At 40.6% G+C, this 17,330-nt stretch overlaps 1 protein-coding gene across 1 annotated transcript in view; it reads right to left on the minus strand.

The window, feature by feature from the left end:
• ep400 (E1A binding protein p400) overlaps positions 1-17,267 on the minus strand; it is a 30,133-nt gene extending 12,866 nt beyond the window's left edge. Inside the window, exons 1-23 of the mRNA XM_029510489.1 lie at positions 17,114-17,267; positions 14,342-15,702; positions 14,115-14,222; positions 13,896-13,980; positions 11,453-11,847; positions 11,053-11,352; positions 10,595-10,780; positions 10,342-10,482; positions 10,139-10,217; positions 9,983-10,020; positions 9,840-9,894; positions 8,274-8,357; positions 7,760-7,873; positions 7,463-7,653; positions 7,202-7,379; positions 6,980-7,116; positions 6,717-6,886; positions 6,395-6,569; positions 6,132-6,268; positions 3,026-3,212; positions 2,391-2,560; positions 2,044-2,234; positions 1,008-1,307 (exon numbers count right to left, since the gene is read on the minus strand). Coding sequence (XP_029366349.1) covers positions 1,008-1,307; positions 2,044-2,234; positions 2,391-2,560; positions 3,026-3,212; positions 6,132-6,268; positions 6,395-6,569; positions 6,717-6,886; positions 6,980-7,116; positions 7,202-7,379; positions 7,463-7,653; positions 7,760-7,873; positions 8,274-8,357; positions 9,840-9,894; positions 9,983-10,020; positions 10,139-10,217; positions 10,342-10,482; positions 10,595-10,780; positions 11,053-11,352; positions 11,453-11,847; positions 13,896-13,980; positions 14,115-14,222; positions 14,342-15,667 — 4,747 coding nt within the window. The 5' untranslated portion in view covers positions 15,668-15,702; positions 17,114-17,267. The remainder of the gene's footprint in view (positions 1-1,007; positions 1,308-2,043; positions 2,235-2,390; positions 2,561-3,025; positions 3,213-6,131; positions 6,269-6,394; positions 6,570-6,716; positions 6,887-6,979; positions 7,117-7,201; positions 7,380-7,462; positions 7,654-7,759; positions 7,874-8,273; positions 8,358-9,839; positions 9,895-9,982; positions 10,021-10,138; positions 10,218-10,341; positions 10,483-10,594; positions 10,781-11,052; positions 11,353-11,452; positions 11,848-13,895; positions 13,981-14,114; positions 14,223-14,341; positions 15,703-17,113) is intronic.
• Positions 17,268-17,330: the final 63 nt, after the last annotated feature.

A 17,330-nucleotide genomic window follows, 5' to 3' on the forward strand; every position in this document is an offset into this window, starting at 1 on the left:
CATAAAATTTTTAATTCACAGAGACCAATATTTGCAATGATACACACAATAAAAGATTTGAGCCATCCCAATCTAAATGGTTCACATAAGGAATCCAGCTTTTGATTGCTAAACAACAGTAATGGTTGACAACCCATCACAGACTCTTAACTCTGTTCATTTATAGAGATAGGTTACTAATGGACTGAAGTTATTTACAAGGTGCAAATTGGTAATCAATGAGCAGAAGATGTTAAGTGTGCATGAATAATCTAGTTTTCTTTCAGACATGATTTCATGATTTCAGCAATCCTGTCACCAAACCAAAAAGTTGGAATTTTTGGAAACAGCAAAAAACAACAAAGTCAATAATGTTTTTTCTCTTTATATATCATATACTGTGTGTTGTTACTGAAAAGGTTTCTCTGTTCACATTTGAGGTAGAAAGGGTTGACAACTTGTGGCACCATTTTCACATGCTTAAAAGTGATGCTTAAAACCAGAGTGAAATCATAGCATTAGCAAAGAAAAAAATTAAACAACCAAAGCTTTGGGATTTCCTCCTGCAGCTGGGCTGACGCAAGAGACAAAAGAATATTAGTAAACTGGGGGGAATGATTAAAAGAAGAGGGGGCATAATAATCACTTTACACGGTGTCATGGCGTGTAGTCTAAAATAAGTGGGTTGTTCATAGTGTACATGCAAGTTTTGAGAAAGAAATTGGGGAACGCTGAGGCTGTGGAGATGCTGCTGATATGGCAGGTATTGTACTAATCATTTATGGGTAATTTTTTTTAGCCAAGTATAAGGCATCTCTGCCATGATCAAAATCTGCTATTATCAAAATTGGTGTACCACAGTGTGCTATCTTTGCCCATTTGAGTCTGAAAGCAAAACTATTTATCTGGAGAAAAAAAGACTGAACACATATCAGCAGTGCCCCAAGTAAAGGCCTCAGTGTAGAGCATTTTGTATTGCTGTGCCAAAGGTGGAGGGTAAATGCTGAGAGGGAGGGGAGGCCACTTACTAGGCAACCGTGCCTGGGCCTGGGATGTAAGTACCAGCCTCTGGGACAGTAAGCTGGGCTGGATGGCATGGCTGGGGGCTAGAGCTGACCTGGGAACCTGCGCTAATCCAGGCTGGCTGATGGAAGCTACAGATCCCACAACTGGGCCAGTTATGGTCTGGCCCAAAGCCACAGGGGCAGCCCCCAACACATGCTGCCCAATGCCACTGTTCCCAGGTGAGGCTACAGTAGAGGCGGCAGTGTTGCTGTTGATGCCGACAGGAGGGGTAGTCTGGGCTCTCTGAGTAGCCGTTCCAACTGCTGTGAAGTACAAGGTAATGGCGTATGGCACTACATGTTAAGGGTAACCTGATATTCAGTCAAATCATCAGTACCGTCAAACAGTCTGAATGTTTACTTAGCAGTGGTGGGTCAACAGAGCAAGCATGCTCTATATTAGTCAATGATATAATAAATTCTATATATTTGATTGCTGAAAAAAATTGATGCAACAGCATTTTTTTTAATCTATAAGATGTATATTCCATTTATGCAAGTTTATTCGGTGGTGTAGTACAATGAAATTTTTCACTGTGGAGAGACATTTAGATGACCCCAATGGCTGCACTGCCATAAGGGGAAAATGTGTCCTGCCCACCACTGACACATGCAAACATATAAAACGTCTGCGACCTGCCTCGGTAAAGGTGCCCCCAAAACTCTCCAATAAGTTGTAAGATATGGGGCTGATCCGTGCATACCTTTGTACACACTACAACTTTCTGAAATGTGCTGAAAACACTAATGACTACAATACATGACAGAATGGGCACAGTGTAAATGAGTTTCTGAAGCATGACAGTCAGGCTCATTTATATTCAGAACAGTGACACAATCATGCAGCATAATATTTTATAACACATCACAAGGTTAAAACTAGCAAATGAACCCAAAGGACATCAACAAAATGGCGATAAGCTGTTGTACTTTTCCTTTAAATTTGCTATTACACGGCACCATTTGGAATCCCTTAGTACTGTCCCTGAGATGGTCTTACCATGAGAAGTGGCTGTAGCTGTAGTAGCAGTAGTAACAGGGGACTTGCCCCTGCACTGGGCTGATTGGCTGATGGTGGATGCAGGTGCACTTGTAGTAGCAGGGGAGCTAGGCGGGCGTTGGCCTGCTGGACTCGTGATTGCAGCCAGACGGCCTTCTGGTTTCGTCCCATACTGCACTGGCTGGAACAACCTAACCAGAAAAAAACATTAATTATCTTGTTGGATCAATATCAGAAAATTGGTATTACAACATTAACTTTACAAGAGCAATTCTGAATTGTCTGAGGATCTTCACATTAATATAGCATGTCATGTAATTTGGATATTTTGGAAATGTATGACTGACTTCATGGGTTTTATTGGGCATTGTTTGGGTCTTGGTGGTGGATCCGGACTGTTGTAGATCTCTTCAATGAGCTGCTGAGTAACCTTCAGTTTTGGGACCACCTCTTCAGTTTGATAGCGAGTCAGTGTGCTCTCATTATTGACAAGATCAAATATGGACATGTTTACAATCTAGTGGGATAATGAGATAAAAGACAGCAGAAATAGATCAATAAATCAAGAACAAGAAAACATAGGACATTAAACATAACATGAAACACAAACAGTGTAAACAAATATTACTTTTATGAATAAGAATGAGAAGAGCAACCTTTTAACCCTTTCAATTTAATCAACTATTTAGCCTTTATAAAGTATAAAATAATGACAAATAGAAATAACAATTTTCCCCAGCTCATATTGTTATATAACTGCTTCCTATTTTGTCCAAACAAAAATTAACCACAATTAACCTATTGTTTGTAGGTTTGTAGAAGGTGACAGAGTAATTAATGTGAAAAACATTTTCTGGTTTAGCAAACTACATGCCACCAGAGCAACTCCCTCACATTGATCCTACAAGTTCTACTCTGAGCTCTACAGGAGAAATTATCACTATTCTTCCAAAAGCTATTCCAAAACAATACAGGCACATACCTTGGATGGGTCATTCTGAAGAGCCCCCAGCACAAGTGATGGAACATTGTATTGCAGGGAGTGACAGAAGTAGGAGCTACTGGTTTCTCTGGGCGCAACCAGCTCAGGATGGTTACACACTCGCTGTAACTGCATCAAGACCTGAAGCACGCTGACAAAATGGCCTGTCTTTAGTGCTTCCTGAGCTCTAGGGACACATGATCAAACAGAAGAGACCGTTATGAAAAACTGTTCCTGACAAAGAAAGAAGTAACCAATATTAATACACATGCACATCATGATTCTCAATCTTCCATCCATGAAAAGGTATTTCCTTTTATTTAGAGTAAACACAAAAACTTGTGCAACAAAAAATGGACCAGACTCAGTGATTAACTCCATTACAACGAACTTTGCCCTGCCTATGTGCCCTACAGACAATATCTAACTAGGCCAGTGAGCAGTGATAGCTAACATGTCTTTGGGGTCATCAGGTGGGAACCTCATTTCACTGGTGTTTCGTCTAGTTAGGCCCACAACACCTCCAGGAGGCTAAACAGTGATCACTGGCATCCCAGAGTCACTCCCCTAATGCCAGCCATCACCGCTCCTCACACAAAGACAACTATATCAAACAGCACTACTGTCAACTATTCTGACCTCTCACCAACTGCACCAGCGAAAGCAGGGTGGGGATATAGACCCTGGTTCGGGTAGGGGGGAGAAATAGAAGAGGTGGAGATAAAAGTAGGGATGGGATACAGACCCTGGTTCGGGTAGGGGACATGAAAGTATAGAGGGTGCAGGAGGTGAAGGACAAGCTACACTAGCAGATTCAGCAAACAAACTCATCTGGACAGTCCTATAACCAAACCAAATCAAACCAATACAGGCCAACTCACCTGGACTAACCGCCTGGTGTCAAAAAGGCTCAAACAGGCCACACCCTCCACTTAAATACACTTCCTCTTCCTGGATTTCTTCCTCTGCTTCTCCCTAGAGTCCTATCTTAAGAGCTCCCCCTGTTGGGCCCCCAGCTACTATTACTTCTTTTAATCCAAATCCACTGACTGAATCTTACTGCCTCATCCTACATTTCTTTGACTGTTTTCCTCACACTCTGTCCCCTTCCTCAACAAAGCAACAACAGATCTGGCTACAAACCCTCTACATCCTACTTCCACTGGACAAATCCTAACCATTTCCATCCTCACTGCTCAGCATCATTACCTAGCTCTGCATACCTGAGCTTCTTCCTTTCATATGCTTCTTCAACTGAATCCTCCCACGGCACAGTCAGCTCTATGAAATATACTCTCTTACTATTCGTCGACCACAAAATTATATCAGGTCTTAGCTTTGTACAGGCTATTTCCTGGGGAACAACAAGCTTTCCTTCTAAATCTACCTGCATCTCCCAGTCACTGGCATCCTCTAAGCTGCCTTGCCTCCTTGTTATCTTATTAACTTTCCCTCCTTCTTGAACAAACTGAATTGCAACTCTCTTTGCCTTAGACCTTCCTAAATTTGCCTGCAGCTAAGCTTTTTAAAACCTGGTTATGTCGCCACGTATACCATCCTTGTGACAGACTAACCTTACAACCTGACAACATGTGCTTTAGAGTTGCGGTACCTGAACACAACAAACATAGCGGGTCTCCATTTACCCAGAGTTTTAGGTTCTGGGGAGTTGGCAATACATCATACGGTGCCCCAATCAAAAATCTAATACTACTTTCCTCCATACTCCACAGCTCTTTCTTCTCTACACCTTTCCAGTTCAACCACTGCCCCTGCTTAGACTGAGCCACTGCCTTTGCACTCCTTAATATTTCCTCCTGTCTACAAACCTGCTCCACAACTAGCTTTCTCTTTTCTTTGGGACCTGATCTACTCCACACCGGTTTGCCTAGGCCAAGCTCTAAGCCTCCTCGGCCTATCTGTACATTACCGACAATCTCTGTATGCCTAAGATTGGCTTTTGCTTCCTGCACTGCCATTCTTGGATTTCATTTTCTCCCCTTGGTTGGGTTTGGAACCATCTTACTAACTACCACGTGTTTACTCCCAGATAAAAGCAACATCCTAAACTGCACTACCTGTCCGGCATGCAAATCTGCCTTGTACCACCTGCCATTGTGCACCCTGCCATCATGCCTATTTCTAGCCTCTGCCAAACTGTTGTAAAACCTGCTGCACTTAAATATAGTCTGATATCCTGGAAATATGTTCTTACTAAATTGACAACTACTCCAGGCACTCTAAAATAGTCAAACGCCTCCCAAATAAGGCTATGTGGCACTGACCCAAAAGCATTTGCTAAGTCCAAGACTATCACATGCAAGTCTCTTTTCTCACTCTTGGCTGCCTGAATCTGATGCCAAATCATGCTAGTGTGCTCTAAACACCCTGCGAAACCTGGTATTCCTGCCTTCTGTACTGTAGTATCTATTAAGCTATTCCTTTCTAAAGAACTAGCTAGTCTCTGTGCAACTACACTAAAGAAAATCTTCCCCTCTACATTCAGGAGAGAGATCATACGGAACTGATTCAGGTTTGAAGACTCCTTCTCCTTTGGAATAAGAACACCTCCTGTGCTACACCATGCTCTGGGGATAGACTGTTTCTTCCAAACTATTCTTAATTGCCTCCACAAGAGGCGCTTTTATAAACTAACTAATTTGTTCAAGATAATAATCGTTTGTGGTAACGGTGGAAAGAGTTTATCCATTTAAAACATTTGAGGGAAAGCAATCTTTTGAGGAAAAGGATCACTTACAAAAGAAACAAACATATGCAACATTGGGAAAAATATTACTGTTTAAAATTTTTTTTGGCAGATTCTTTAATCTGCTTTTTATTATTAAGAGACAACAGGACAGTCTTTAGTGCAATAAGAGGTAAGAAGTTTAAATACTAAATGCTATATCTACTCAAGTTATGTAAGGAGATCCAGTAAAGAAGTGCACATTTGTTGGGCATGTGCAAGTAGAATCATTCTTAGAATGGCTTCAACTGCAGCTACTATGAAAGCATCTCTGGTGATTATTAAATGTCACTCCATGCCAGGGAGAGAAACCTTACATTCATAACTCGATGTAATGCAACAAATGTGGAAATATCTCACCTTGGTTGAGTGAGGATGTCCTCATAAAGGCTCTTCTGTCTACTGGAGAGACGACACTTTAGGATGTGCTCGTACTTCTTGGGCAGCTGTTTTTCCACATCCCTTTTGGAGCGTCTCAAGATGAAAGGTTGGATCATCTACAGTTAGGAATGAGAGGATTTTATATGTATGCATTTGAGCAACATAAACCAATTATGTTTCTAAATTTGAATGTCCTATAACATCAAGCAATTAGAAGATGGAGGGTTTTGCTGGTTCTATACCCTGTGCAGGCGAATGACCAGTTTGTGGCAGTAGTCCTGGTTCTGGTCTGTGCCAGCCTTAACAGGGAAGTCAGAATAGGGCCTAGTGATTCCCGGTAAAAGGAAGTGAATCATTGTCCACAATTCCTTTAGAGTATTCTGTAGAGGAGTGTTGATAAGAAGTATCCTCTGCTCACTGGAAGATAAATACGCATCTTGTCAGAATATTTGGAGTGATGTTACAAACTTGCACATTGCAGACTACAAGAAAAAAATACTGTTCAAAATTATTAACCTGATTCTTCAAATCTGAAATGAATAAAGCAGTTATCACCCAGCTCACCTTCTGAGAGCAAAGACTGTTTCCCAGTGCTTCTCAGTCATGTTTTTTATGAGCTGTACTTCATCCAGGACCAGGTGCCTCCACCTTCTCCTGAGAAAATGACTCTGGTCTTTCATGAGCAGCTTGTATGATGTCACACATACATGGAAGCTGTTGGCTTCTCCCCACCACTGTAGATCAATAACATGATTAAATGTAATTATGAAATTGTGTCTTAACATGATATGGCATCCATGTATGTTGTTTAATACAGCAAATAGTACCATTCTCTTCAATCTGCGCTCCTTTCTGTTGCCTAAGTACAGAAGGATCTTAAGGCCAGGGCACCAGCGCTTGAATTCAACCTCCCAACTTAGCAACTTGCTTGTCCTTACGACAATAAGGTGGGGTCCCCATATGCCTGTGGAGAAAAAATATTCAATATTAGAGAAAATATAAAGTCATAGAATAAAAATTCACACATATATTTCTCAACAGAGGCGTACCTTCTTGGCCGGCTAAGTGAGCCATGTAAGCCACTGTCTGTACAGTTTTCCCAAGACCTGTCTCATCAGCCAAAATCCCATTAAGGTGCTTTTTGTGAAGGTTTACCAGCCAGTCCACACCAATTTGTTGATACTCTCGCAACGATCCATGCAGTAGAAAAGGAGCTGGGCTGCGAGTCTAACAAATACATTTTTGGTTAAAAATAAAAAGGAAAGCCTATAATTGATGTGTTTGTTAATTTAGGCATGTATGTTTCTTACTGAAGAAGTTGTCCTGAAGCTGCCCTTGGGCAAAATGAGCTCTGTGGCAGCAGCCACTTCAGCTATGTCTCTGGCCGTTTTTCCATCAGTGTCACATGAAGTGGCTTTGTCAGCACTACGGTACTGGTCCACACTAAGCAAAGAGTCAATCAACACTGCTTCAGGTGGACTTCCCGTAGGACTCTCCCCTTCTACAAAACCAAGAATATCAACTATTTTAGAACCAGATCATTCTCAATCAATGCCTAAAATAGGTATGATGAATTTGAGAATCTGTTTTTCCAATAACAAAGGCACCTTCAATTTCTTCCATGTCATCCTCATCACTATGCGGGTTTGGCTGAGGCCACTCAAAGCCATCAACATAGGCACCAGCATATTGCTTCATCAAAGCATCCAGAGGCATCTCAGCTAAAAGCCAAACACAAAAGCATTTAAATAAGAAAAAAACAGAGAGAGAAGTAATTTGGACGCTTGCACGTTATATTCACTTAAACAGCAATAAATAAATCAATAATATAAGATTTTATATTAGCAACTCAAATTTGTTGAAAACTATATATCATTTTCACATAATGTACATATTGATGAAGACAATTTCTGCCTCTTTCTAGTAATATTAATTTCTCATAAGGTTATTGTTGGCACATGAATCAGTACAAAATGTTGGATAAGAAACATTTGAGAAAATAAAAGCTTATTTATTGATCTTTTGAATATACTGTATGCTGTGAATAGGGGAATGCTAAAAAATAGTGGCAAAGAATAGCACAAGACATTTGGATAGGATAGAACAAAAGTACACAAGTACCATCTTTGGCAAGGTCAACCAACTCTGTTTTGTGGTCTGCTTCCCCCTCGATTGCTTCCTGTTCTTCTATGGTACTCTCTTCATCTGTGTCAGAAAAAAAAGTCAAATTAAAAGATGACATAAATTAGTTTCCAGTTCATTTCAATCCAAATTTATAGAGTACATTTAAAACAACAGAGCTGACCAAAGTGCTTTCCAGTCAATCTATATGATAACAGACTATAACACACAGGAGAAAGAAAAACAGAAAATCACAAAAAAAAAAAAACAATTAAGACATCATGAAAGCAGCAATAAAAACAAGGTAGCAAAAAAGCACAAAATATTCTGATGTTGGCTTTTAAAAAGTCAGGCGAAACAAGTGAGTTTAAAGAATGGAAGTGTTGGGGACCATTAATCTGTAGGGCAGGGGTCACCAACTCTGGTCCTGGAAGGAGCATGTGTTAGACGTTTGCCTGCTCCAACAAACCTGATTCAAATAAGTGGCTCTTCATCAGACTTCAGCAGAGCTTGACAGGGCTTAAACCTGACCAAAGAATTAATCCGTGCCCACTTTTAGCTGCCAATTTTAATCCCTTGGGTTAGGGTTAGTTACCATGGGTTTTACTTATGATTCAAGGGGTCTAGGTCTGAAGGTGCAGTACCAGGAATGCTAGGTCCAAACATAATGACCTTAATTTCACTGTCATTGAAATGTAAAAAAAAAAAAAAAAAAAAAATCAAAGCCAGCCAAGCCCTGATGTCGATGAGACATATCAACATGGGTTTAAAGGAGTTTGCCATGTTTTTTTTTTTATAAAAAGACCTTTGGTAGAGCAGATATAAGGTGAAAAGGAAGGCGCCATGAAAGGAAGTTTGGGGTACGATCGATGACGATTGAAATTCACTATAACTCACAGAAGAACTTCTATCACAGAGATATAACCTTAACCACTGTAGACCTTTACCTATGATGCCCACATAGTGCTCTTGATGAGAGGAGGATGTCATGGTGTACTATATAATATCAATAGATCTAGAGCACAAGAATAAGTAGCTAATAAAATATCATTAAGAACACTCAGAAGAGCATACTCCATACTGTAAAGAGTTTTAAACCTAAACTGGAATATCAAGAATGTTGTGTGAGTCAAAAATGGCTGCACCTGTAATGATACTACTTACTATAAAAAAAACAAAAAATTAATAAAAGGGAGCCTAGACATGGGTTGAAAATAAGAGGAAAGGTCTCCAGAACAGGTGCTTTGTTCAATGTTGTACCATTGAACATTTAAGACCAATGGGTACATCACCTTGAGTTGGACTGCTATTAATTAGTGAAGTTGAACATAGGGTCCCAAAAGAAGAATGGGGGGGGGGAATCGAGGGAGAGGGACATCAGAACCTGATGGCCTATTTTGCGTTTTGTTTTTTCCATCATTAAAAAGAGAGACAAGCTCTTTGTCTGTGTGCCGTGACTTTGCAGACTGATGTTTGCAAGGTAGCAGTAACTTTAAAACATTACCTGTGAGGCCTCTTTGTGCTACTTTTATGTTTTTATCCCAGTATGAACCTCAATAGACATACCATCTGCATCAACCAAGGATGAACTTGATTTTCTTTTTGTTGCTGCAGTGACCTTCTATAAAAAGAAAAAAACAAACCATAGATTAGAGGTATATCCAAGATGCATAATATGCATTTCTATTACTTTATCCATGAAGGCTTACCTCTTTATCAGCATTCTCTCCTGTTGATTGGCTAGGTACTGTAAAATAAGTAATATAAAATAGAAATCTGGTTATTGTATAAATGAAAAAGTGAAAAATCATTTATAGAGGAAAAAATTTCTGTTTTAGTTTTGATAAATGCTTAGTGGGACATACGCTTGCCTGAAGCTTTTTGTAAGCTTAGCGCTTTGAGCCTTTTTTCATAAATTTCAAACTGGAGTTTAATTTCCACAACCTGAGAGAGAGAAAAAAAAAAAAAAAAAAAAAAACAAATAAAGGAAAATAATATAGATCATAAAATAGAGTAACGATGAAAAGGTTTAATCATCAAGAACAGTTAATTTATAAAGAAAACTAACCTGCTCAATGTTTGACCAAAAGAATTCCACTTCTCGGGCAATTGAGCTGGCAATGTGACGAAGATTACCTTCCCTTTCTTTCTTTGATCTCTCTTCACTTTTCTTACGCTCTTGATGGTAACGGGCACACGTGCGAACAAGCTGTGGGAGACACATTATACGATTTTATCATTAGATGTCAATGTCTTTTCCTTTGCTGTGTTGATTTGTAATTCCCTTGAATTACTCTTAGTTGACTTAATCTTAGTCATACCTTCTTAGCAGCAGCTTCTTTCCACCTTCTCTCCTGGGCAAAGTCAGCTGCCATCCACTGCATCTCCTCCAAAAGGTAGTCCCAATGGGATTTTGGGCGAGAGGCTTCCACAAGCTTGGGGAGTCTACTGGCTGACCACTGGCCCTCTTTCCTTAGCTCAGAGATGCGTTGATGCACTTGACTCTCCTGAAAAATAAAAACATCATGCATCACGATAACAGAAATCAAGAATACTTTTGTATAGTAAATTACAGTAAAGTACAAAAGTTTAAGTTAAGTGGAAGGGAAGAATCCTGAAACAGCAATAATGTAAAAAAAATAAATAAATAAAAGTAAAACATTTTTTATTATTTCAATTACTTTTTCTATCATAATTTTAAGCATACATTCAGAAGCACTAACTTTCAAAAATTAGCAGACATCCAAGCAAACGATATAAAATGTGTTTGGGGACCCACCAATTTGGCTTGCTCAACTTGCTTATCCTGAGAACCCTCCTGTGAGGACAGCATGGTTGTATTTTGACCAAAGCCACCAACTTTGACTGTGGATATGCCATTAGTTCCAGACAGTTTGGACTGGGTGCTGGGATTGACGTTAGATCCGATAGGACGGAGAGGACTTGCAGTATGTGGGGTTGTAGTGGAGTTCGGAGCAGCAAGGGAAGCAGAAGACATGGATGTCATGGGTACTGAGTTGGTCATGATCCTCTGAACTGGCTGGTTTGACTCTGTTCCTGGACGAGCAAGTGCCACCGTCTACAATGAACAGAAGGCAAAGTATTTACAAGCCGAATTTAAACATAGCCAATTAGACACAAATGTGGATGAAAACTTCAGTGGTTTTGTATAAACTGACCGCTTGTCCAGGTTGTAGTATGGCCTGGGATTGTTGTTGCTGAGGCTGCAACTGAAGATGAAGACTCGGCTGCATCTGTTGCTGCAGTTGGGCCTGGAGCTGTGTGTGGGGGTTTACTGTAGCCAGGACAGGCCCAGCTGCCTGCACCTTCACCTGTGCCTGAAGCTGACCACCAGGCTGAGCTGGATTCTCCACTAACTGAGCCTGCTGAGAGAGTGTGATAGGCAAGCCTGCCATAGGGAGGGCACCTTGGGGCATCCTGCCAGGAAGCTGGGGAGGAGGGGTGTGCAAGCTGGCTGCATTCTGCACTGGAGGTCCTTTGGATGGGTCATATTGCTGCTGGTTCTGCTTCTGTCCTGCAATCTGGACGGCTTGAGGAGTAGGCGGCATTCCGCCTGTACATGTAGTAACCAAAGTATAGGACATACAAAGGGGTGGTATAGAAAGTAACACAAAGAAAGATACTAAAAATCAAGTTTTCAAGATTGTCATCTGAAGTGTTTTATAAAAAAAAATATCATTAATGTTTGGTAGCTTTCCCTTAATATAAATATTTGAGAGACCCCTTTTAACAAGTTACATCTTTTGAAGCTAATAAGATTATAGTAAAATAGTACTTTTACGTTTTAAAGTGATTGAATGAATTTGAGCATCAGCTCCTTGGAACCTTGTGTTAATGAACTAGAGATACTGTATGAATCAACAGTGGTACACTACTTCCTGATGATCAGAGCGGAAACTAATGAAACTCATACAGCAAAATGATTACAGAAGAAATGAAATCAATGTGAGAATCTAAATGTCTCTCAAATAAAACACTACTTTGATTAATGCAAAACCAAAACATTGCATTTCAAATGTTGAGAGAACGTGGTTAAAAACATCAAAAATTATACATGCAATAAGAAAGGTTCTAAAGAGGAAAAATAGAAATGTTACAAAGGAAAATGAAAAGAAATAACTTCTCAAAGCAAAGAGACAGGGAGAAGAAAGGGGAAATAAAAATACAGAGCGAACACTGACAAAAACACCATATGTTTGGCATGCATGGAGCAATGTTATTCTAGTGGTAACCAAGGCATCTGAATGCCTCACATAGCGACAAAGCAGAGATGAGCAAAAGGACAGACATGGGGTCTTGCAGACAGCAGGCATGAGCAGAGCTGTGCACACTAAAGCAGCACCTGCCTTACCTCCCTGCACGTCACATCACCTTGCCTAGACGCCATCAACACCTGGCCCTGACACACCCAACTCACCACAATCGCAAAAAACCTGTGCCGTGAACACAACTCCTCCACATGATTCCCCTCCTACTTAGACTGAGGGAAAGAAGCCAAGTCAGAACAAAATGCCATGAAATAACATGGAAGAAAATCAACTAAATGTGAGCATGAGATAAATAAAGAAACTCTTGAAGACGCAACGTATGACATCAAGATGATTTTGAATCCCTGTTGATGATGCAAAGATGGACAGTCGCACAAAAAGACGTAAAGGGATGATGATGGGAAACCAAAAGGAAGCATGACACGTGGATTCATAAAATGGGAAAACAAGCAAAACCCATTGGAAAGGGAATTTGTTCACACAGGGTTCCCACTTTCTGTGATCCACCTCCAAATTAGATGATAATCCATCAGCACGGGAAGGTCTGTCCAAACATAGACGACTAACAAGAACAAACTTCAGAAAAGAAGAGATGGATAACGACGGGTGATCAATAGTTAAAACAAAAAAGGAAAATCATAAGACATGGCATCTTCCCATTGAGTGGCTACTCTTCTTCAGACTTGGACTGTCTTCTTCCCCATTTATCCTGACAGAGAGTGCTGTTGCTGATACAGCTAAGCCTGAACTTCTTGTGGATTGCTGCGAAATCCAGCAGATGGATGAAGATCTGTTTGTTGATGCTGCTTGGAGTTTTTTTTTTTTTTTTTTTTTAATAGAAGATGAATGTTGTGATTCACTTTTTATAATCTCCTTAGTTTGAGGAAGGGAATACGTCCAGCAGCATCGAACAGAACAAAGAACGGCCTGGTAGTAGCACTCCTACCTTGCGCAGTTGGCATAAGCTGCTGGAGTGGAACGCCAGGTGATCCTAAAGGAGCTACACCAGGATGCTGGAAAATCAGCCCATGGCGACCAACGTCAATCCGGGACCTCTTAGCCTGATCTGGGATTTAAAACACACAATACCCTCATAACGCAAAAAAAAAAAAAAAAAAAAAGCACTCGGCACAGAGCAATGACCTTCTGAAGACCTTACAGGTCACCTCGCCTTCCTCGGGTTAAGACTTCAACACAGAGCGCTAGTAGAGGATGCCAAATATCTAAAAGCAGAAGCAATTAGAGGGAGAAAAGAAAACAAACAGAAAACAAAGCAAACGGGGAGGAAACAAAGAAACATAAGAGAGACTGGAGTCTACGATCCTTGCCCTACCTGCTTGCACCATAGCCTGTTGCCTCTTAAAGGCATCCATGTCTCCAGGGTTCGTAATGGTGCCAGCAGCAGCCCCTTGATGCCCCTGTGAAAATAACCTCTCAATGAATTATTGATGGGTTTCCACTTAAACAAGATTGATTTTAATTAGAAATTTAAAAACATAGTTATTGATAATGTTATTGCAATAAGTGCATAAAACAAGCTTTTCCTCTTCACCTGAAACTGCTGCTGGACAGAGAAAGCTGCGGAAACATTAGGAGGCAGTTGTGTTGCTATGGCAACTGGAGTCACTGCTTGGCCATCCTTCCCAGTGACAACCTTTACCTGAAAAAGGACACACATTTTAAAGAAGCAAAATAATAATTGGGTAAGAAAAAAGCATATAGTTTTATATTTGTAAAATATTTACTGGCTTTCACACTATGAGCCAGCTAGTACAATACCTCATCATTTATGACCTCAGATTGTTCTTCTTCTTCCTCTTCATCTTCAAGGTCCAAGTCATTCTGTCTCAAATAAGTATACAAGGGCACACAAGGCTTCTTCTTGAAAGCTAGATAGTCCATCATGTTCCCTTGGAGGTGCTGCAGAAAGAATAGCTCAATCAAATATTCTTTGAATACTTCCTTGAGGCTGTCCATTCTCTTATTGTGGTGCTCCAAACATTGTTTCCTCAGCTGGGCAATCTCTGGAGTAGAAGGAGCAATTTCCTCTAACTTCTTAGGAACTTTCTTCACAGTGCCCATAGCCACGCTGGTGGGCGCAAGAGGATTGTTGGGGATCCCTTGAGGTGGACTGGTGAGGGATGGGCTAGATGGTGGAATGGAAGAGGGTATACTGAAAGTTGGTGTGGTTGTGGAACCAGGAGTCACACTCTGTTGTGTCTTCTCAAATATCATAGGGCGTGCCAGCTGTCCTTGTATGATGCTGCTTATCTGTGGAGGTAGGTTGGAAGTGGTGATATGACCAGGACTGCCGAGAGTGGGGAGAGCAGTACCAGTGGCCACAGGACTTTGAGGTCCAAGGTGGTGGATGGTGCCTCCAGTCTGAGAGTGAGGCTGAGAGAGTCGGCGTTCCCTCACAGAGCCAGGGGCTCCTGCAGGAGCCAGCTGTACTTGGCCAGATGTGGCTGGGGCAATCTGGGCCAGTCCTGTACCATCCTGGTATACAAAGTGGCCACTTCCTGATGGACTGCCCAAACTGATTTGTCGAACTAACATACTAGCTTCAACAAATCGTGTTGGACTCTGTCCACAAACACCCAGTGCAGCTGCAGGTGCTCCTTGCCTAACACCTTGTAAAGGAACAGGGCTGTGCTGGGTGGGACTTTGGGGCTGCATGGGCTGGGGCACAGGTGAAGTAACCTGGATGTAGGATGATGGAGCATGCTCAAACCTCCACTGAGGTGTAGTATGCTGGAAGCCAGGAGATGCTGGGTTCTGGATGGGAAGTGGGGTTAGGGTGATCTGCTGATTACCAGTCACCATTTGCCCCACATTTTGTAAAGTGATGTTCATGTTCTGGCCAGTAACTGGACTACGACTCATTATTATCTGATAATTGGGTGATTGGGGGGCAGAAGGGCTGGCAGCAGTGGAAAATGTGGTCACAGGAGATTGGGGGTGGTTAACTGTAGCTTGCTGCTGTGTAGCTGCCATGTTAGGCGGCTGTTGCTGCTGCTGCTGCTGCTCCTCAGCTTCAGCCCCACTGACAGACTTGGATCTCTGGAGCTGCCGTTGCATATTCTGCGAACCACTTCCATGGTGCATTGCGTGTTACTGTTATTATGTCTAAACACAATAATCTGGAAAAAAAAAGATGAAGACGAAAGCATAGTAATAAGTGAATTTTAACAATTGAACATGGTCAAAAAAAAAATTACTGAATGCTTTTGCTAAAAGTCCACCCAAATATTGCAAACCCCCAATGCAGTGTTATGCAACGTTTTTACTATAAGTCAATACTTCCAATCTGACATTTTAAATTAATGCATGAATTGTAGTTTTCAATTGGGGTCTCAATAAGATGCAGTTTTTTGTACTGCTATCTATCTCTGCGTTGATAAGGTGTTGCTAGTGCTTCCTTCATACCAATTCATCATTTTCATTATATTTTTACATTGTAAATAATAAATGAGGTATTTGTTGATTTATTAAGGTTATGGTCAGTTCTTCATAAAATAAATATTTCCTTCTGACTGTTCTATCAGAGAGCAACCTCTCAATTGATTTGATAGGAAAAAATTATTGTGCCATTAAGTATATATCTAAAAATTGGCATACACAATTGTGACATTAGATTCTTTCATGAAGGCAATTACAAACATCACACTGATATATGTATATAACCAATGTCAAACACATAACCCTGGTTATTTTTAAAAACATACAGATGCAGCTGCTAGGAAGTACATCTGACAGTTGGTATTTTCACAGTCATTAGTAAAAGATGATATACGAAAGGCAAAAGAGCAGGGGCTAATACCTTTAAGCTTCGAACAAATTTACAAGCAGTCAGTGGTTTCAAAAGTAAATCTCAATATTCTTACAACCTTAATTTAAAAGTGTGCGCAAGTTTAAACGTTGATAATCTAAATGTCAAGTAATAAAATCAAAGATCAAGACGGCTATAAAATTTAGTTGTAGTAATTTACCACTGTCAATCTCCCAAAGTCAACCTCCTTTAAAACAAAGGTGATACATCGTTATCACTACTGACAATACTGATAAATACGTTCAGTATTGGCCTGTTTCAGCACATTGCAGCGTTAAGAATTTCTCGAGTCTTGTCTGACGTGTTGTTTTTTTTAGTATCCACTGACACATCCACTGATGCATGATCACACGGAAAATATAAAAAGAGCGTTTTCTGGGTACTCGTTTACAGTTTCATTGTTTGTCATGACGTTAACGTTAGCATCCACGGCCAGTACCGCTCCGGGACGGTTTGCTAACGCAAGCATTTCAATTAGACATACATTTACAAATTTTAGACAAATTAAGTATGGTACAAGCTATGCGATAGATATACTGCAATCAAAGAATGAACATACACATAATAATCTACAACAATGTTGTCTGTGTTATTCCAAAAATAAAAACGACCCTTTATACGGGACGCATGCTAGCTAAAGGTAACGATATTTAGCTTGTCACTGGTAGCAGGCCAGCTGCTAATCAATAAATATATTTTAGAGGTCCAACAACGTTACTTACAGGAAACTGGACTTCTGTAGTAGTTTCATAAATCCTATGTCATATTTACAATAAGTCACATGCTGTAACAAATGTTATTATGCGAAAAAATAAAATATCGATATTGCTAGCGGCTAGTCAATGTTTTGGAGCTAATTTCATTCACCAACATGGCGACGGCGGCAACCTTTTGTGTAACCCGGATGTGGTTCCGTCTCCAGGAAGTGGTAATGCGTAA

Source organism: Echeneis naucrates, chromosome 9 (genome assembly GCF_900963305.1).
Source record: "Echeneis naucrates chromosome 9, fEcheNa1.1, whole genome shotgun sequence".
Classification (NCBI taxonomy): Eukaryota; Metazoa; Chordata; class Actinopteri; order Carangiformes; family Echeneidae; genus Echeneis; species Echeneis naucrates.